This window comes from Ruditapes philippinarum, unplaced genomic scaffold (assembly GCF_026571515.1).
Source record: "Ruditapes philippinarum isolate M1 unplaced genomic scaffold, ASM2657151v2 ctg2_1_1_1_1, whole genome shotgun sequence".
In the NCBI taxonomy this organism is placed as follows: domain Eukaryota; kingdom Metazoa; phylum Mollusca; class Bivalvia; order Venerida; family Veneridae; genus Ruditapes; species Ruditapes philippinarum.
Genome location: NW_026854799.1, coordinates 263055 through 284875, shown reverse-complemented (window position 1 = coordinate 284875; position 21821 = coordinate 263055). Strand labels below are relative to the sequence as shown.

The window sequence follows — 21821 nt, the reverse complement described above, 5'->3', positions numbered from 1 at the left end:
CTATCAATAGTTGGACAATTTAACATCTATTCTATCAACAGTAGGACAATTTTACATCTATTCTATCAATGGTAGGACAATTTTACATCTATTCTATCAATATTTGGACAATTTTACATCTATTCTATCAATAGGTGGATAATTTTACATCTATTATATCAATAGTTGGACAATTTTACAGCCATTCTATCAATAGTAGGACTATTTTACATCTATTATATCAATAGTTGGACAATTTTACATCTATTCTATCAATTGTAGGCCAATCTTAATTAAGTGTTATGTACATTTTTATGATGTGTTATTTACCTATTAATTACAAAAGAAATCATATATTATTCATAATGACTAATTAATTAAAGTAATAATGTCTTAGATTATGCTTGAAGATACTGATTTTAAACATGAGTTTTCTTTTTTTAATTCTACATGCAAGTTAAATAAGAATCAAATTACAAAACATGGCAACCCTCTTATAATGTATATGTAAGATAAACTGATAAATTATATGATCATTTCAATTTGTTCTGTATAACAGAACATGCGAGCTTTAACTCAGACTGACCCTTATCCTTCCTTCCTTCATGCAAAAAATCTTTTCAACAAACTAAATGTGCAAAGTAAAAAAAACACCTAATATTAACTGAAGAAATAAAATAACTTAAAACATTATAATGGACATCCAATACTTACGAGTGTTTACGTCCATAGATTGTCTCAAGGCCTGAAAGAAAGGAAAGATCTTTAACTGGGGCCCCATATATATACAGGAAGCCTGTAATCTCCTTAATGTCCTTCAGTATTTGTAGATCTTCAACCTTTATCCCTTCTATAGTTGGATGGCTTAAAATACAAGAAAATAAAATCTTTACATTTGTGTACCTTGATTCTGATCCCTTAAATACAAGAAAATCCAATCCTAACTTTTGCGTTCCTTGATTCGAATCCCTTAAATATAAAAAATCAAATCTTTACATTTGTGTACCTTGATGCTGATCCCTTAAATATAAGAAAATCATAACTAAATTGTTGTGTACCTTGATCGGATCCCTTAAATATAAGAAAACCAAAACTAAAGTTTTGTGTACCTTGATGCGGATCCCTTAAATTCAAGAAAATCAAAACTAAACTTTTCGTAAAATGTGAACATATGTTTTTAGCAATCAACTAACTACCAGCGATACATTTATTTTGCTGACTATCCTGAAGGTGAAGAAGTGTTAGTAAAACAAGCAATTATTATAGTATTGCAAGCAAACCATAAGTCCCCTATCGGTAAGAGCCCCAGCAACATTCTGATTGACGATTGGCCATTCAATTATACCATTGAATGAATGAACGACATGAATGTACTTAAATCTTTTGAGTGCTAAGTTTGTCTATATCATAGAAATGTGTTAAGTTTCCCTGCCAAGTAAGAAAATTATGTTTATACAAAAGATAATCAAAAGGGTCAATTTATAACAAATGTTTAAACTTTTCTCTATTTTAAGTAAAGTTGGAAAAAATCTTAAAAAGGGATCTCAGGAAACATTTTTATGAACAGATAAACAGACTGAAGAAGACTCTAAAGTAATTTTTTTTAAACATTCCTGTTACCTTAATATAACAGAGGAAATAACTCTTGAAATAAAGATGCTATATTTATGAACATTGTCATACATGATGATACCAATTAAAAATAAATACCCAGGTAAACAACAACACATGCTGAACAACATTCCTGTTAAGTTTCATGACTCTAGGTCAAACACTTTTTGAGTTATGTGCGACACAAGTTGAAAATTGCAAATTTTTACTTAGTCAATGGCAATAACTCTAAAAATACGGGAATAATCCACACGAAAATACTTAGGTGGTGCACAACTGCACATGCTGATAAACATTCCTGTTTAGTTTCATGATTCTATGTCAAATACTTTTTGAGTTATGTGCGACACAAAAGAGAACGGACGGACGGAAGGACGGACGGATGGATAAGGGTAAAACTAAATGCCCCCCTCCCCTAAAGTGGGGACACAATAACAATTTTCAAATATACCATTAAAAAAATATATATAAAAAAGTAAATAAGTCAATCCATGAAGAAATAAGAAAATTAAACAATGATTATGGAATACTCAAAAGTTTAAGGAGGAGATTATTCTGAAAATATGGATTCTACATTTATAAACCTTGTCATATTATTATGATGTGGGAATTTGAAGTAAATCCTATAAGGAATAAAGAAGTTGGAGTTAAAAATACTCTCGAAAAAGTTCAGGGGGGGGGCATAATTCTGAAAATAGTCTTGCTAAAGTATAGTTGAGTTAGAAAAAGAAACATACATATGAAGTTTGAAACAGATACATTAAGATATAAAGAAGCTATTGAAAAAACCAGCTTTTTTCATGAAAATCTAAGTTCAAGGGAGGTAAGTCTGATAATTTTTGTGCTAGAGCTGTAAACCTTGTCACATATGATGTGGTTGATGATCAGAAACTAATATTTAAAGTTTGAAGTAAATACCTTAAGAAATAAAGATGTTATAGTGAAAAAGCTAAAAACTAGAATCAGAAATCTTGAAATTCAGTATATTTGTTGCCATAGCAACCAGAATTTTTCTACAATGGAAGAAAAAAAATGTGCATAATCTCGAGACTGCAATTCAAAGTCCTTGTCATAATTTGAACTCACAGTGGTGAGGGGCAAGTGGTTTGAATTCAACGACCTTAACCACTTGGCCACGGACGCCCCCTGCCTCCATCCCAATGTGACTTGACCTAAAACCCCTATGTCTTGATGATCCTAGTGTAACCTAGATATTGAAATCACCTTGTCTTGATGGGCAAATATTTTCACCAAAAAGTTATTCTTTTCTCATGTTAAATACAAAGTTATCATTTGTCACACAAAATCCATACTTTTATCTCGTTGTTTCAAGTCATTTTATAACCGTAAAAGCATATAGTAATAAATAATACGTTTGTTTTGCATACCCAATAAAAGAAACTTTTAGAATCTTTAAGTTTCCTTCAACCACTGTGCAGCCCCTGAAGTTTTCTATGTTCTTACTGTGTAGAAACCCGGATTCTGGCACTCCTTCACATACTGAAAATATTCAAACAAATAATGTCATTATTCTATAAAAAAAAATTCTATACAAAATTCATGGCAATTAATAATCGCAATGCATTTTATTTGAAGTGTTACACTAACAATGAAAAGCCCGTTAAAATCAAACATATATAATTCAAAAGAATTAATTTTTTTTTTCCAAAACACTCATTACATGTATTATAAATAATATTTCATATCATCTCCAAATTCTATGGGGACTTATTAATTCCAAGACTACATTGTATTGCCTATAGGTTATTAAACAGTATCATGCAAGAAACATATCATCTATGTCTACATACTTTTTGGACACGGCCCCTCACAATCCTCGCAGACATTGGTTGATTTGTTCGCATATTTTCCTTCAGGGCATTTGATCACACAGCCATCCCCATCCTTCACCAAATAATCTATAAATACACCAAATTTCTTTAAACATTTCCTTTTTAAAAATGGCTAAAAATAACTTCTTGAGTACTGAATGTTGCAACTGGAATTTGCTTTTCCTTTTATTTGAAAGAAAAGTTTTTGCCAAATTTAATGGGAAATAATATTAGTTGCAGTGAGGGGACTTTTGCCAAATACCAGCAGCATAACAGCCAGTTAAAACAAAACAATATTTGATGATAAAAGACTTCTGAAATTTAAGTACCCCTCAAGCCAGTGCTAGTGGTGTGAGGGATGTTGCACTTTTTCATTATCCCTCTGTACAGACTCAATCAAACCGAATCTTCAATTAATTTTCATGTAAATTTGATGTTTATATAATGCTTCCAAGGGATTTTATCCAGATTTTTACTCGGATTGATAAAAAAAGATTTGCACTGATAATTTGAGAGGTTGTTGTCCTTACGTTAAGTGTTCACAAGAAAGAAGGATCAATTGATTTTATAAAAACAATCTTTCTCTATAAGCAGATTTGATTATATTTTGCAAAACTCGACTAATAAGGCATATTGAACAACAAAATAAAGAGCATCACATTATTGATGCAAATTTACTTTACCAGGAATTATCTTGTATATATCTCTCTACAAAGTCTTAGTAACACTGTATGAGATATCCTTATTTAATGAGGCTAAAATCTCATAAGTTTCAGCATATTTATTTCATAATTTCATTATATTATATATTTTATATGTACGAAATTATTACATATTATTGAAAGGGATTAGAACGAAAGAAAACTTATATACATGTAGTTTCTCTGTAGTTTAAAGTCTCCTTAGCTTCTATTCCTAACATGTATATAACATAAAAGTGAAAGAAATCATAATAACATAATTATGTTATATAGAAAAAAATGAATTATTATATGTATAATATAAAGGCAAATTTTCGCAAATTTCACATGTAAAAAAATACAAAATTAAAATTCATTACTCTGTTGACAATTTAATCAACATATTTCATTTTTTCAGTTTATGTTATATGTCACTTTAACCTGTATCACTACCACTAGTATATTAGAGACACCACCGGGCAGGGGTAACGCTCGACTTTTTCCTTTTTCTTAAAGCAAAAAAAGAAACGCTTGAACAAGTCTTAACGTTTCCTTTTTATAAATTTAATTTACATATATATAGAAAGACAGTGTACCACATATGGGTTTTTAGGCCTTGGGCTTTTGTCAATCTCAGACCTTTTCTGTGGGGTATATTTTATACACGGGGCACTTTAAGCCCCGTTATACATACTTTCCGTGCCCCGTTTAGTGTGTGTATATATAAACGGTAAACTGTCAATAGCAAAAAAAAATAAAAATTTCAATAATTTGACCTTCAAAATCAAGGTCATTTATGAGTAAAGGTCAAGGTCTTTCTAGTTATTTTAAGGGCTATCCTTGAGCTTGAAGATTATCATGTTTAAGTTTGAAGACAATCCATTCAAAAATAACAAAGTTACAGCCAATAAGAGCAAGAACAAGCAAAATTTGGACCCTGAAGGTAAAGGCCATTTATGGATGAAGGTCAAGGTTATTATAGTCTACTGAAAGGTCTTGTCCCAAGGATTGTTGTGGCCAAGTATGAAGACAATACACCAAGAACTAATGTTAACTTAAAGTTATGATTAAAGTACAAGTCTGCGGACGGCAAAGGCAAGGCAACGCCGCCAGGACTAGATCTTAAACAATATATCTACTTTTTTTTTCAAAAAAAAAAAAAAAAAGTCGAGCTAATTATTTCTTAAAAAAAGTCGAGCTAATGATATAACTTACTTGGACAGTCCTTGACACAGAGTGAACCAAACGAGTATCTTCCATTCAGATTCTCTACCCACCGTTGATCATAAAATTTTATTTGTGGGCAAGACGGAAGACATTCTCCATCATTGTAGAAATTTTTGCAAGCCTGAAATATACAAAATTAATCTCTAAATCTCCTCGAACTGAAAAATGGAGCGAGACTTAAAGCAGCACGCCTCCAGATTCACGCTAATTTTCATGAGAAATAAAATGTATTTGAATTCTATATTGAATATTGTGAAATAACCAAAAGGAAGCAATTTACGCATTAACAATGAAACCTACAACACACGTAAATTTCCAAAAAGTGGTCAAAATATGCATTCATAGACCTAGTAGTAACGCAGTAGAAATATAGTTGTAAATACTGAAAAATCAGTCGTTAACCGCACAGAGCATGTAAAATATTACTTAAATCTTGAATCATTTTGCTTTTCCTAAAATCGTAATATATATTTCTCAAGTTTGATTTTATTTAAATTATTTTGACTCATCTGGAGGCATGCAGCTTTTAACAAGTGTTTGAGCACCACACTTAATACCGTATAAAATCATTGTTTGGAGTTCGGATGCGAGGAATTATATCACGTGGACGTAGCCCGAGTGATATTATGTTGCGCAACCGGAAGACAAACAGTGATTCAAATTATCAAGCGATAAAATCACCCATTTGGATATATTCTTTCGTTTCTAACACGACATTAACAAATAAATGCTGCCATACCTAAAATTAAGCTAAATTGCGCCCGATTTGTTTCCGTACTTATTTCAGCGCGTTGCATTTTAGTGGTTATGGCATATCTATATTATGATTACGTCACATGTCTAAATATAGAACGTCAACAGTGGTTTTATTGCATAATAACAAACACTTTTGGTTCTTCTATGTTCAATAGGGAAAAATGCGGGTCGTGTTAGAATACAATATAATTATATATGAATTCTGTTACAATATAATTACACATGAATTCTGTTACATGAATTCCGTAACAATGTAATTATACACACAATATGTTCTTATGTTCACTGAGACTTACCAGACAGTCAACTCTGCGAGGCCCGCTACAACCAGCGGCACATTCTGTATGACAACACTGGTTCTTTTCTTTTCCAAAACATCGACCATCACATGACTGGCTACATACGTACTTGATGTAATTTACTGTAAATATTTAAGTAAACATTCATACATCTGTGAAAACATAGATTCTTACATTTAGGTTTAAAGCAGCATGCCTCCAGATTCATGCTAATTTTCATGAAAATTTTGAAAATGTATTTAAAAGTAAAATACTGTGAAATGAACAAAGAAAGTAATTTACACATTGCAAACGGCACTTACAATCCACATAAATTACCAAAGAGGTCAAAATATACTTAATTATCTCTTACTGCGTTAGTAACGCAGTAGAATTATAGCGGTTGATACTGTAAAATCAGTCATTTATCGCACATTACATGTAAATAATAAATTAAATATTGAATCTTTTTACTTTTCTTAAGATCTTAATGCATTTTTCTAAAGATTGCATTTCTTGAAATATTTTGGCTCATCTGGAGGCGTGCAGCTTTAATACCATTTTATAAGCCACATAAAACCATACTCGTATTAGCCAAGCCCCTTCAAATCCTAAAAATTAAAAAGTAACAAAGAGAATTCACTGCTTCCCTATTGTTACCATAGGAACATAAAACTAAAATATGAAGTCCTGATGATCATTTCAGGTAACCACAGTAAGCCGGCAACTACTATTGGTAAATGGCTTGACAGCCTGCACAGGAACGATTGCGGTGACTAAACTGGTAAATTCAATGTGGCTAACTGCTGTGATCCAGAGTGAAAACTTCCAATGCCACCACCATGTAACAATGTTTGGGGTGATCACACTATCAATTGATCTATTACTAGAAATTTCATTTTGCGTTCGTATCTGATATTATAAAAGAATTAATAGAAGGAATCAAGACAAAACTTCTTACCTTTTTGGCACATATCATCCGAGCTTCCCCAACAATGTGAGTGTCTGGTGTCTGAGTTATAACAACTTGCTGGACATGGTGGACCTACAATATTATATGGCCACATATTAAATCATGTTAAACCACTAATAGAAAACTACACCTTATATTGAACTTTTTAAAAATAAATTTTCAATGTAAAAATAAATAACAATGTACATTGTTGTCGAACTGCAAGAATGGTTGTTGGCCATTGCTCTACATTGCTGTCATGGCTACACTAGTGTCATGGTAACACTGGTGTCATTGCTACACTGCTGTCATAGCTACACTGCTGTCATGGGCAAGACATTGGTCCGATGTAATGAAGAAATTGTCAAAGCTCAAACTCAGGCATTTGATTGGTCAAAAATTGCCAAAGAATGTACACTGACCAACGACAATCATGAGATTTGAGAACTCAGAAAAAAATTATAACCTTGAGACATTAACTTTTTGGGGTCACAGTTTCTAAGTCATTTTCTAGCACATATCCTATCAGCATGTATTATTTCTAGACAAATGAACTGAAATATTGATGAACTATTTAAATGATTGTATTCTTCATATTAACTGACCAACTGCTATGGAAATTAACACGAACAGTTTCCTTGAAAATAACGTTTCAATGCAATTAAGAACTAAATGTTATTTTGAACTTTATTTTGGGGTTACGTGTTTAAGTAAGATGACTTACTATACTATATTAAAAAGAAACAATTACTTACATGTCCGCTTGTAACCTTGAAGGTCGTACACAAATTCGGTTGGCGGCTTTGTGTTTGGATTAATATCAGCCCATAAAATTGTGTTCAGGTAGCATAGCAGGTTGTTGTTCTGAAAGTACACTTTACCTTGAACAATTTCTGTCAGACTCTTGAATTGTAGTTCCAACAAGCCTTCCGATAAATTTTTCGGATTATGGTTCAAAGCAATGTACATACTATATTCATCACCTTTTGAGTGATACAACTCTTTACCACGAATGATTCTCAATTTCGTGAGATTAAGATAGTTCGAGTACACATTCACGACCAGAAGATACCCTTCAATTTCCTCAATATCTTTAAGAAATCCAAGGTCGTAGTTGCCCTTGAGACTGGTTATTTCAAGACTTCCATCCACGTATGAGCAATTTGTGTAGCGGAGTTTATAATGTGCATACTGATGATACTGGTGCCTTACCAAGCCTTCAGATGACCCATGGCAGACTGATAAATAATAACATAATGTTAGCTTACAGACTACAGAATAGAAACTTTATAATATTTCTAGAATAACAACAATTGTAAGATTCTATTATAGAATATAGCAATACGCTCGCTTAAACAGAAATTTATATTACAGGGATTAGAAGTTAGAAAATTTTCAAATCCTGACCTACAATCCTTTGCGCGAGATTCAATGACCCATAGAGTTGATCAATTTTCGCAATCTTGTTTTACCAAATTTGTTAACATTTTCATACATTACAGATAATAATTTACATATTTTTGGTCTTTATACATTTTTGCAACTTCCTTTGATTAACACAAAAATTTTGATGGCATATATACATGTATACATATATATGTATATGTATCAATATTTTTTTTGTGTCAAACGTGGTCTCAGAAAATCACGCAAAAATGTGAACTTGCGTGATAATAAGTCCTTGATAGAGATTTTACGTGCATGACGTCATAGCTTCCTTTTCATTTATAAATAGCTCTGTGGCTTAAATATGTTGAAAACCTGCAAAATCACCTGTGTCATCTTGATAATCACCTTTTGGCTACACGTTGGGTTTACTGCACCATGACACTCTATTTTAAATATCTGTATTATCACAATGAAATATGTTAATTTTCTTACATGTAACACAATCAATGTTATAACAACCATAAATGAAGGAGGCACATTGTTAACACCACACATAATGAACATTGTTCTTACACTGACCACAGGAATTTGACATTCTATAAGCAAATAATTAAAAAATAACGGCAAATATACCCCTCTATACTATACTCTATACTATAAATAAACCCAGAAAAACTTGGCACTTAGCCCAGATAAACTCATTTATAAGTCTATTTATAGTAACATACGTCACATTTAGTATCCACATTTTTAGTACTTCAGTAATCATTTTTCTTTGAAATATATCCTGATGAAGATCTTGAAAGACCAAAACCGGTAGATCCTAGAATAAAACAGTTATAAACCATCCTGATGTTTGATACCCTTGATTCACTTGTTAATATAAACAAGTAAAATGGTTTCCTGCGGTGAACATTTTAATGATATAAAGATATTTCATTTAACTATTTTCAACATTTTTTTTTTTTTTTTTTGGGGGGGGGGGGGGTAAATAAACGTTTGTATCAGAAATATAGTTGACAATTGAATAAACGATCAATATAGAAGAAGGTCTTTGGAAACTGGTGACCGTTGAAGACCGGAGAAGGTCGAACATAAAACAATTATTTCTTTTTTAAGAAAATGATTAAATAGGCCTACCATTTTATGAATAATTCCGAGCAAAAAATAAATAAAGTCAACACACAAGTTAACGCAGAAAATATCTCTATTTATTATGGCAGATGCCCCTACGAATATTTTAATTCTGTAAATTTGCAGTATAAACAATTCATTGTTTGTAAAATTTGAGATAGATATTAAAGAAATATTGATAATTTTCAAACACATCATTCAAATTTTTCCACCTTAAACGGTAAAATAATTATAGAAAATTAGAAATGTCACGTAATAGTTTTTTGTACTTGATAAGCTGTAATTCGGACTAATTCCCTACAGGTAAATCCGTGACTTACCGTCAAACGGTATTTAGCTAAGTTTTACGAAAAGATCAATTAACCATTCATGCACGGTTTACAGATCACATGCTCCTCCATGTACCGAAAACAGGTCACGTGCTCCTCCATGCCTCAAAAGTTAAACGCGTACCAATACCCTGCGGTCTCCAGACCGCAGGGAATAAACATGTTTATTTATAGTATAGAGGGGTACATTTGCCGTTATTTCTTAATTATTTGCTTATATTTTTCAATTATTGATAGAATGTCAATCTCCTGTGCACTGACCTTGGTTGAAACACCTTGATAACACAACACAAAGATGATAATATTTCTTGTACATACCTTGGTTGAAACACCTTGATAATACTACACAAGATGAGGATAGTTCTTACAATGACAATGGACACTTAAATGAAAACACTTCAAAAAATTTGGCTGAAACACATTGATTATAACCTTACACAAGATAAAAATATCAACTTACTTTTCTTACATAGACCTTGGTTGTAGTAGAAGGAGCTACTACAGGAACACGTCTTGTATAAACAGGCAAAGTTAAACCCAACCTTACAGTCACTGGTGACATTACATGCTGAACCATATTCACCTGAAATATCGATAAAAATTCTTCTAGTTTACAGTATTGTTAGAAACATAGACAATGATTTACATAAGATTTTTCACATTTAAATTATCTTTCTTCTTAAACATAAGTGTTTCTCTGGTAAGAACTTGAGGATTTGTCCATGACTTTTAATTTTTTGTTTACCTTGAAAGACTTCCTTATCTTGACTCTTGGTCAGTAAACAGGTAATTCTAAATGTAAATAACTTAAAAAATTCCCAATATTATTTTTAATTTTCTCTTTTACTATGAAAAATTAATCAGTAATACAAATGACCGACAGAGATTTCAATAAATATTTATCAGAATATATCGCTCAGTCTTTTTATAATTTAGGTACTTTTGACATAGTGTGATAACGATCTCCTACGCAGTGATCTCCCCTTACAGGATTAGATCTCTGCAAAGATTTTTTCAGTTTTTATATTTATTTCAAAAAGTAAACACGGTTTTGCTAATGTTTCAAGATCGATAGGTGTTAGATGTGAACTAAAATAAAAAATAATTTTGGAAACATAAATTCTATTATGAAAATAAGTTTTAAAAATTTTAATCACGCACCGTTTATTTCCAAAACAATGACCCCTCTCGAAAGAGAAATCATTCAAGTAATTAATATGAAAAAGGCAAAGCCTCAAAGCGAGCTCGAGTTTCTTTTATCGTAAGATAGTTTTAAATAACCCTTCACTTTTATTTTACATTTTCCGTTTTAAAATTGCCATTCGGTATTTTATACACTGCTTCCGTTTATTCTGGTTCCCCCTTTTTATTATGGTTCCTACGGTACTTTGGACGAAAGTTTTCACAAAAAGCAAGTAGCGACTCGCTTCGTAATTTTTTTCCAGGAGTGTGTTTAAATGTAAAAATGACAGGTCTGTTAGCTGAAGAGACTTCAGCCAACATCAAAATAAAAGTGACATATAAAGTTATGAAAGCGAGTTCTGTCAGTTTAACAAAGAGGAATATGAGTATATATGCAGATGCATGTAAACAGATAGAATGAAGTCCCTATGTCTATGCACATTTACTATATGGCCTGTTGACCTTGACCAAACAAGAAGACTTTTTATATAAATCTCTGGATATTGATTTCCCTACCTAGATATAAATTTTTATTGTAATTTTCACTTGTCAAACAGAATCAGACTTGTAATGTTCAAATAATATTACTCCTATCAATATATGAGTATATTGTACCTTTAAAGATATTAAAACAAACGTTTCAATAGGACAGATTATCATTTTCGCTATGAAATCATTACGATACGTGTACACTATTTTAAAGAGAATATCTTTGATCTAACATATCACAATCAGAAAAGACGCCGGGATGGTATTAGATATATATAGCGATCCCGGGAATTAACCACTAACATGTCATATTCAGAAAAGCCGGGATCGTATTAACCCATTACGCGATATACACGCCTTTAAACGCCGTTTTCACCCCCCTTTTTTTTGTTGTCTCAAATGGTGAAAAAATGCCTTATTTAGGCCCCCAAACACAATGTTGTTTAATAAAGTGACCACTTTTTCGGTGCGCCCCGACCAAAAGATACATCAGGGGGTTGCCAGAAGGGGGATGTGCCCCCTTCTGTTTGGGGGGTTTGAAGGGGATGGCAGTCCCCCTCATCACCAAGAAAATTTAGCTAAAAAGGCTAAAATGACCCCAGATCGATCATTAGGTAACGTGTAACCAACGCTAAAAAGCATTTGACTCTATCTCAATCCGTTAAGAAGTTACAGCACTTTGAAATCAATTTTGATGGAAAAAATCTTTTTTGTTATCAATTATGTTAAGTGTATCTTATGATCCTTTCTAAAAATAATATTTAAATACATGAACATGAAATTTAGCCAAATATTATATTAACAAAAACTTTGATTTTTTCAATTAGACATATAATTACAAGTATTGCGATTTCCGCATTTTAAGTTTGTTAATAAATAGCTCTAACTATATTTAAATCTTAAGTTAAATTAATTTACCATTCATTACATACAATAAAAAATAAAAAGTTATCGTTTAATCGCCTTTCATTACGACAATAATCAACACAAATATAGTTTATTCCTTTTCCCTATATTATCTAATACTCTCCCGGATCCCCCCCACCCTAAATACCGGAAAGGATAAAATGACCGGAAAAAAAGAAAAAGAAAAAAATGCACAGAACTTACAAACAATACATTGTAAACAGATTTTTTTATAAATAAGAATTTTTACAATAAAAGTGACAGATTTTCAATTAGAACGTAACAATAATAATTCAAAATATTATCAAGGAATTATAACAAATCATAAGTTAAAACTATTTGATATTACTAGCCGCTAATTAGCAATAAGCTATAAATAATTGATTTGATAAAAACAACAACATAATATATCTAAATAGTTAAATAGCTGTTCAATGATAAATAGAGATCAAAAGATAATGATTTTTGGGATTTAATTGTAATTAACTTTGTTAATCAAAAAGTTTTTGCAGTTTGTCAACTGTCTTATAAATCAAGCCGTCAAAACCATCAATAAGCAGGTTCTCGCGTTCCCTTAAAGCTCGCTTTTCGAGCATGCCCTTCGGGCCAGCTCGTCGAGGTCGCTATTAATTTCGACTCTACGCTTTACAAAAATCTTTTTTTTTTTCAATCATATCGACATATTTGAGACCAGAGTTCAAGTTTTAATGTCGCTGTTTATTACAGATAAAACATTTTTTCAACGATTTCATTGGCGTATACGCCATTTTTACACAATCATGTGATTAGACCATCATCACGTGGTTTGTGTGAAGGCAGTGGTTACTGGCCGTAGCGTGCACGGTGCGCGGAGTTTGAGTGTGATACATATTATTCATTACCCATCATTGGTAAATTATGACCTTTATTTGTAATTAAATGAGGATAAAATATCTAAACTTAGTAATCTAAACAAACAGAACAGAACATAAACTTTATTAAACAAAGCATAGTACACGAACACTGAAACAGATTTGTATCTGCTTATTATCAACAAGCATTTTTTTAAATTTGAATGATTAAAAAGCAAGACACAGAACATTTGAATACATGAAAAAAACATTTATTATCAACAACTATTAAATTAATAGTAAGTGACGAGTTTCAGCAATGCAAAACAACACATAACAGTTTAAAATTATACTTGTACTTACAAACAATACATTGTAAACAGAATTTTGTTTATAAATAACAATTTTTTACAATAAAAGTGACAGATTTTCAATTAGAACGTAACAATAAAAATTCAAAATATTATCAAGGAATTATAACAAATCATAAGTTAAAAATATTTGATATTACTAGCCGCTAATTAGCAATAAGCTATAAATAATTGATTTGATAAAAACAACAACATAATATATCTAAATAGTTAAATAGCTGTTCAATGATAAATAGAGATCAAAAGATAATGATTTTTGGGATTTAATTGTAATTAACTTTGTTAATCAAAAAGTTTTTGCAGTTTGTCAACTGTCTTATAAATCAATGATTAAGTGGCTTTATTTATTGTTACACCTTGAAAAAAGCATTTATCTAAATAGTAAAATTAAGAGGTCGAAAGATATATTAAGGATTATTTAAAGTGTCTTAACTGTTTGTGTGCCATCAATCAATCAATCAATATACTAAAACATCTAACGATTATAAGTATAAAAATTCCTTAAATACTTTTAAATTAATAAAACTGGAATAAAAAAGGGCTGAAACGTCTCACGAAAAGGCCGAAACGTCTAGGGGCCGATTTTTGCACAGGGGCCTATTTGGTTTGGGGCCGAAACGCCCTGTTTGCATTGGTAATTCACCATTATAAAAGACCAACTAAAAACAAATGTACAGTGTAAAATAAAATCTAACTGCATAGTTGAACTACTGGAGGACATTAAATATAATTTTGGTAATCAAATAAGATGAGTTGTATCTAATACTTTTAAACATTTAAATCATTAATTTTGGTTTTTTTTTTCTACATGTATATAAAATTGTACAGTAACTTCGTAATACACCAATAAATGTAATCAATATTGATCTAACAGTCTGCTGTCTGGCATACATGTGATATCCCGGCGGGGTTATAAAAAATCCCTATATTTTGACCCTTATCCCGATTTCCGATAAAGACATTGAATTCCTGATATTCGTCAGTGAAAAAATGTTCTAGTAAAAAATCAAACACAGCACCTGTATATAATGTGGTGAGATGTGGGAGCCCGACTTTATCTATTCCGGAAAATAACGTAACCGGAAGGAACGGGATTGAGGCCAGAAGTGGATCGATAACCTGCCTCAATTTGTATTGGATGCTTATTCATTCGAAGGATCCATAAATTCTGCTCATCCTTGTAAGGAAAGTGTTTCAAGTAAGCAGAACACTTTATTGTTGGCAGCTACTTTACAAATTTAAGTCAACTTTGAAGGAATTATTAGTAATCCGGAAGTAAACTAGCGATTTTCCCCAGCGAAAATTTGGCGCGACTCAGAAATAGGGATCTTAGTTTGTTTGAGGAGGGGAGATGGTATTGCTAGTCTGGATTAATTATTACTGCATGTTTGAGAAATTTACTGTGGGAATTTGCCGCAAAAAAAGCCTTTTACATACTTTTTGGAGATTCAGAACTTTGGATTTCTCGACGCACGGCGCATGCGCGGACAAAAAGTCAAGAGTTTTCAATTAACGCCCAAGACAACAACAACTTTATGAAACCTGCTACTTGTTCATCTTTTTCCGCGTAGCGGAATTACTTGGCACAAATGATCCCCACTATCACACAATCTGTAGATCACAACATCCAGGTTGCTTCCCCCATGGTCAAGGTTATATGATTTCCATGACTTTTTACTTTATGGAAAATTTTAGACAATTTGGCACCAATAATAACCATTGTGAGACTATGTGCTTATGATATGCATTGCACAACATCAAGGTCTTGATTGGTAAAAGGTCAAGAAGTACACATTAATGTTCACTGCGGAATTGGATTTAGCTGTCCTTCAGACTGCCTTTTTTAATTCTTCAAAACTTCTTCAAATTTATGTTCTGCATTTTTCATTAATATTTCTGAATAATTTCAGTTAAGTAAAGTTAATTGAATTATTTTTAAGTTAATTTTGATTTAGATTAAAATTTTTCCTTTATATTTTGATAAGATATTAAATATCTTTGTCAACATTTTTCGTCAACATAAATGCTGTTTTAATTATTCATATACTTCAAGATATACGAAGTACACATGAAGTATCATATAGTACAGACAAAGTCACTTTTGTCAACTGAGACCAATCTCCTCACAATAACAAGTGAAAAAGGCCAAGTTCCTTGTATATACTGATATACTGACAGCTAGAGGCCAAACTTCACATACATTTAATACTAACTGAATCAGGTTCGTGTATTTAAAAAAAATTCCTTCTAAATATAAAATGGATTTTTAATAAAGACAATTTGGCAAGTATTAATATAAATTAAAAGTAAGCGTAAATAATTTTATTAAACTGTTGATGATTGAATAAAAGAGTTTTTTCTTCATTAAACACGAATTAAATTGCAAGTCTGCTGACTTGACAAACTTTTGCTGAACACGAAAGACATTTGCACGGACTACAACGAATCCCTGCATACATAAGTCGCCATATCAATTTTTGCGCATTGGTAATTGATCAACAACCACGAACTGGCTAAATCCAATAAAATTTGAGTCAACTTTACATCGAAGGAAAAAATTTACGAATTGTTTTTCACCGAGGTACGATGACTCATCAAGTGATGTGTGTTTGGAAAGAAGTCAGCAATATTCTACAAAATCTAAGAAGAACCTTAGTGCGCAACGATTTCGAATACTGTTTCGTATATTCGGGGACTTTCTCATTCTCTGCTTTATGAAAACTGGCATTCAAACAAAAATTCCAACGGTATGCCAAAACATGCCATTAGACTGCAGAAGTGTGCTTAGATGGATTGTGCAGGTGTTTAACAGGGATATTATTCCAACAGGCAGGCAGTTGGCAAATTTTGTGAAGGCCTTGCGGATAAAGAAGCTTGCTTAGCCGAAGCCATGGATAAACCTACTACCATGAAGGAGGCAATTAATAATGTGAGATTGTACCAGCATTTACACCAGTCGGTTTGTGGTCGTTTCAAAAAGATGGCAAGTAAAGATGTTCTAATGAAATTCAATTGGGAGCAAGCCATCTGTGGCGCGCAAGCCAATGCTCCCCCTCTCAGAAGAACTATTTGGAAGAAGCCATTGAGAAATTCCAAAAGAGTTTTGACAGCATAGTCCTTAAATTAGATGAGAAGACCAAGATAGCCGAAAATACAAGTTGGCAGAAAACTTCTGAACGGAATAAAAAGTCTGAAGGGCCATGCTTCAAATGCGGAACCTGAAGTCCTTTACTATACCAAAATTCTAAGTCAGATTTAATCACGAAAGGGTTTAGACTGTAGGCCGACCCTTGTGCTTTCCAGAGAAGGGCATCAGAAATGCACAGGCAAATGTCATCCCTTGCCAAGCACGGCATGACATTATATCTGTGCAGGAAAAAGTCAAGGAGCAAGCTCCAGACTTGATAACTACATCCCTGCAGGAAAGAGTTGTGGATAAACGTCAAAAGTTGAATACTTCATTGCCACAACAGGAAGGTACAAGCAACACGACAACAACTGAATTTAACGCAAATCAAGTCAAGTTTGAAATGACGGAGGGGGAGCCGATTTTCGAAAGCCGAAGAAATTGCGAAGGTGATATCCTCACAACAGGACGTCAGATGCCAATGAAGGGTTTTGTTGTTGGTCCTGTAAAGCTCAACATTTCTGGCAAATGATTGTACAAGAGTTGCATGCTTCACCAATTAAACAGGAAATGCTGCTGGGATTTGACATTCTCGTCAAGAGATAGGAAGTCATTTTCAAATATGGGTCAAGGCACGTTCACATTTCATGGCCAATTAATTCAACTTAATATGGGAGGCCAGAATGGTAGTCCGGTGGTAGGAAGGGATACAGCAGAGCATAAGAGATAATTCCTCCTAACTTTGTTGCAAGAATATAGTGAAATGCAATTGCTATGACATTTGACTACTGAATAGAGCCTGTTGACAAATTGAAGATGAAAATTCAAAGAACAGTTCGCACAGCTGGGACAAATCAACTGGTTTGTGTGATGAACATTTCAGACAGTTGCGGCCTGTTGCAAAAACGAAGCCAACATGGTACAGCATATCTAGTTGAATCTTATCTAGGCTCAAACATTGTGGCATCTAAAAGGGAGAACCATATATGGGCTTTGTGTGGTAATTTAGTTCTTTCTTTTCGGCTATTTTCTTGTTGGTTGGTTCCAGTATTCCTCACTTAAATACTGTTGAATCACCCTTAGGATATGTGGCCGGTTTTTTAAACTTGTCTTTTGACATCTTACATGTGATATGCAGGCTTCATAAACCCTGATCCCCTTGCTAAATTCTTTTTTATTAAGTTGGGCCAATTGTTTTATTGTTTAGGCCACACGCACATTTTTTACTTTTGGACCACATTACCTCATTTGATTATTGCGGTTTAAAGGATGAAATGGACAGTTAGCCAGGTGGATGGAAGAGTTGTCTCAATACAACATGATCCTGAAACATCGAGCGGACCAAAAACTCGTAAATGCTGACGCATTATTCCGAATACCGGTATCGGAGCGGTGTGAAAAAATTGAGTAAACTGCCTTGTGGGAGATGCGATTACTGCGCACGGACTGATCGGAATGGGGCCTCGTTCACGAGGTATGTATATGAAGCAACGTATTTGGTGTCGCAGGTTCGAAAGGCCATCACTCGACCCAGATGTCAAAGGTACTAGAAGGGATCAAAATATACATAATGAAGCAATAAGGTTGTAGGAAGAAGAAGTTCGAGCAATGAGCTGTGGAACAACTTCCACAAAGATCTTTGAAGGAGCGTCTGCCGACAGTTCCAGTAAGTAATATTTGTGTCGAGAGTTCAGCAACGACGAAATCATTGATGCCCAAGCAAAAGATGATTGTATAAGTAACATTCTAAAAAGGTTGTTTGAGAATGAAAATGAGCATAGCTAACACTGGGACCAAGTTCAACTGGCTAAAAAAGGAACAATATCCCCTTAAAGACCAAGTTCTATATAGAAATCTGTTTGTTTGTTTGATTGGGTTTTACGTCACATCGACACAGTATAGGTCATATCGCGAAGTTCCAGCTTTAATGGTGGAGGAAGACCTCAGATGCCCTTCCGTGAATTATTTCAGGCATGAACGGGCACCTGAGTAGAACCACCGACGTTCCGTAAGCTAGCTTGATGGCTTCCTTACATGAAAGAATCCAAAGTACCTGTCGGGATTCGAGCCCACAGCGGTGAGGGGCAAGTGATTTGTAGTCAACGACCTTAACTACTCGGCCGCGGACGCCCCTTATAGAAATCTGGGTCAGACAGAATACAAGGATTTGGTGGTTTAAAGGAAATGGTTTGTTCGGCTGAATCATGATGTTTCATTAGGGTCATCAGGGTGTTGCAAGGACCAAAGCCTAAATTAAAGAAAAATGCTTGTGGTATTGCATCGTTCAAGACATTGAAATGTATGACATGTGAATTTTGCAATCGCAACAGGAAGACCGATAGGTACGGACATTGTGGTATGAAGTGCCATGAAGAATTCATTTAGATTTCAAAGGACCTCTTCCGAAGACAACAAGGGGCTATGAGGACTTTCTTGTGATGATATATCAGTTTACCAAGTGGAAGAAGTGTGTTCCATTGCCAAATCAGACAGCTGAGGTGACGATAAAATCCGCTCTGGATCACCTCTTCTCAAGGCTCGGTTGATCGTTACAAGTGTTCGCTGACCAAGGGCGAGAGTTCGATTCGAAACTTTTTGCGCCTTGTATTCAGAGATGCAAATACATTAGGCCAGAAACACTCCGTATCGGCCATCAGCCGATTGTCAAGATGAAAGATACAACCGGACATAGATGGATGTTGTTTGCTGTTTCATTGGGAAGCAAGATAACAATTGGAATTTGCATTTGCAGCAACTCGCCGGAGTCCTCCGCGCTTCAGTAAACCGTAATACAGGTTTCACGGCATACAAGTTAATGATGGACCCAAGTTGATACTCCTGCTCACATGATGTTCCCACCAAGAAGACAGAGTGATAATATAAATATTTTGTAGCTAAGCTTAACAGTCAGATGCAGGAGGCATACGATTAAGGCAGATCAACTCAGAAGACGTCATTAAAGCGTATAAAACGAAACTATTACTTGAGTGTACTTGAGAGACAGTATGAATAGAGTGACTTAGTCTACTTGTTAGATTTTCGCCACTTTAAAGTAAAGGTGCAAGAATTGTGTTCTCCTTAAAGGGTCCTGCTGTCATAGTGAAAAGGTTTCTCTCTTTAAAGTGAACTCGAGCTGTGCAATTTTATTTTTCAACCATGATCGGATGAAACCATGCCATGATAGGGATACTCCTGCATTGGTACAACAATGGCAAAGAATCCGAGTTGATGTCAGTTTTTCTAAGATGAAGACAAAATACTATATTGTACAGCAAGACAAATTCATGATAAAGTGTGATTATTGTGATGAATGGTATCATGGTTCGAGTGTCAACATTACAGCAACAGACGCCTTGGGTTAATTGAACCCAGCCTTTCCTTATTGATATTGTTTATCATATTTTGGGCATTGACAAGTACAACTGCTCAGCTTGCAGAGCTCGTTGATTCATTGTGTATTGTTTAAGTAAGGTTTGCTTTTGTATTTGCATTGATTGCTAGTTCTTCCAGAATCAAAGACTATTTGAATAAAGTGGAGAGGAACACGGTATAAAAGATCCAGTGTTCAAAAGTATTTGCATGATCTCTTAATGTGAAAGAGAGCACAACTGATCAGAAGACCAAGGCTTTTCAGGGTCAGGTCCGTCTTGCAAAGGATGGTAAGGTATTGCGGTGGCTAAAGACTGTAGACAAGGAGGCTCTTTTACTTGATTTCAAGTGTCATATTGACTGGACATCAACAAACGTCTAAAAACTGCCAAAGAAGAAATAAAAAGCGCAAAGTTCAGATGTTCCCAGTGTTTCGAATGATTTCCAAAGGAAACTTGATCCAAGGATCAGTACTGTCGTAGAAGATCAAGCAAGACTAACAGTGGAGTCTAGGAAAGCTGCCGAAACGCTTCTGGGGTTGAAATGTCGTCGTCGAGGGTTAAAGGAAAAACTGCTGATGACTGTAGATTTTGTATTGTACCGGGGGACTGTTTATAGTGTTCCTCCGGAAAAACATGGACCTGGTCGATTCTAATGATTTTGTCAAGCGTATGGAATCTTCGAACCGACAATCCTACAAAATATATGATAAACAAGATTAGGCAGACATCACAAAACATGTTAACATTAAAAAACAAGTAACAATACAGACATGAAAAACACGTGAAGGAACACAGACGGGTACCGCCTTGGAACGGTGGTAGTTAAACCACTTGGGAGTTTAAACCGGTTTTAGGCGCGCCAAACCTCACTCTTAGCCCCAATATTTTCCTGAATGACACGAAAATGTAAATAATATTCCCGCTAAGTGAAATTCTAACAATGGTCATGGTTACATTAGACGAAATAAATAAAACACATAATTGATTGTGATTGCTTTCAGAACTGTCCATAATAGAGTCTCCCACTTAATATAAAGTCCGTCAGAAGTAATTGAAAGAGGAAGCGTAGCGTCCAATATACAAGGTTTGAACAACAAGCATTCGGTATGCCTGAAAATAATTTGGTTAAACCTCTTTTAATAAACCGTTTGATAATTTTAGCGAAGACGGCAGAAAAATTACTATGACCCATGATCCTACGAAGTTTGTAAACCACATCTCCATAGTTTGCTAATACCTAGTCGTAAAAGAGTTTTTAAATTAAAATTTAATTTAACAAGATTGCATTTGTGACCGCATTTATACAACACTAAATAGTAATGTAGGAACTGATTTTTTTTCTATACAATTGAAAATTGTCATAATGTATAGATCACTG

General features: G+C 33.7%; 2 protein-coding genes across 2 annotated transcripts in view; both read right to left on the bottom strand.

Moving 5' to 3' along the window:
- The window catches only part of LOC132741102 (receptor tyrosine-protein kinase erbB-3-like), an 82742-nt gene extending 81448 nt beyond the window's left edge, over positions 1-1294 (bottom strand). Inside the window, exons 1-2 of the mRNA XM_060729197.1 lie at positions 1260-1294; positions 694-843 (exon numbers count right to left, since the gene is read on the bottom strand). Of these exons, the coding sequence (XP_060585180.1) occupies positions 694-843; positions 1260-1294 (185 nt within the window). The remainder of the gene's footprint in view (positions 1-693; positions 844-1259) is intronic.
- A 1614-nt stretch (positions 1295-2908) lies between these two features.
- LOC132741095 (epidermal growth factor receptor-like) overlaps positions 2909-21821 on the bottom strand; it is a 40853-nt gene continuing 21940 nt past the window's right edge. Inside the window, exons 3-9 of the mRNA XM_060729188.1 lie at positions 10628-10750; positions 8071-8553; positions 7325-7408; positions 6382-6506; positions 5318-5450; positions 3402-3509; positions 2909-3090 (exon numbers count right to left, since the gene is read on the bottom strand). Of these exons, the coding sequence (XP_060585171.1) occupies positions 2924-3090; positions 3402-3509; positions 5318-5450; positions 6382-6506; positions 7325-7408; positions 8071-8553; positions 10628-10750 (1223 nt within the window). The 3' untranslated portion in view covers positions 2909-2923. The remainder of the gene's footprint in view (positions 3091-3401; positions 3510-5317; positions 5451-6381; positions 6507-7324; positions 7409-8070; positions 8554-10627; positions 10751-21821) is intronic.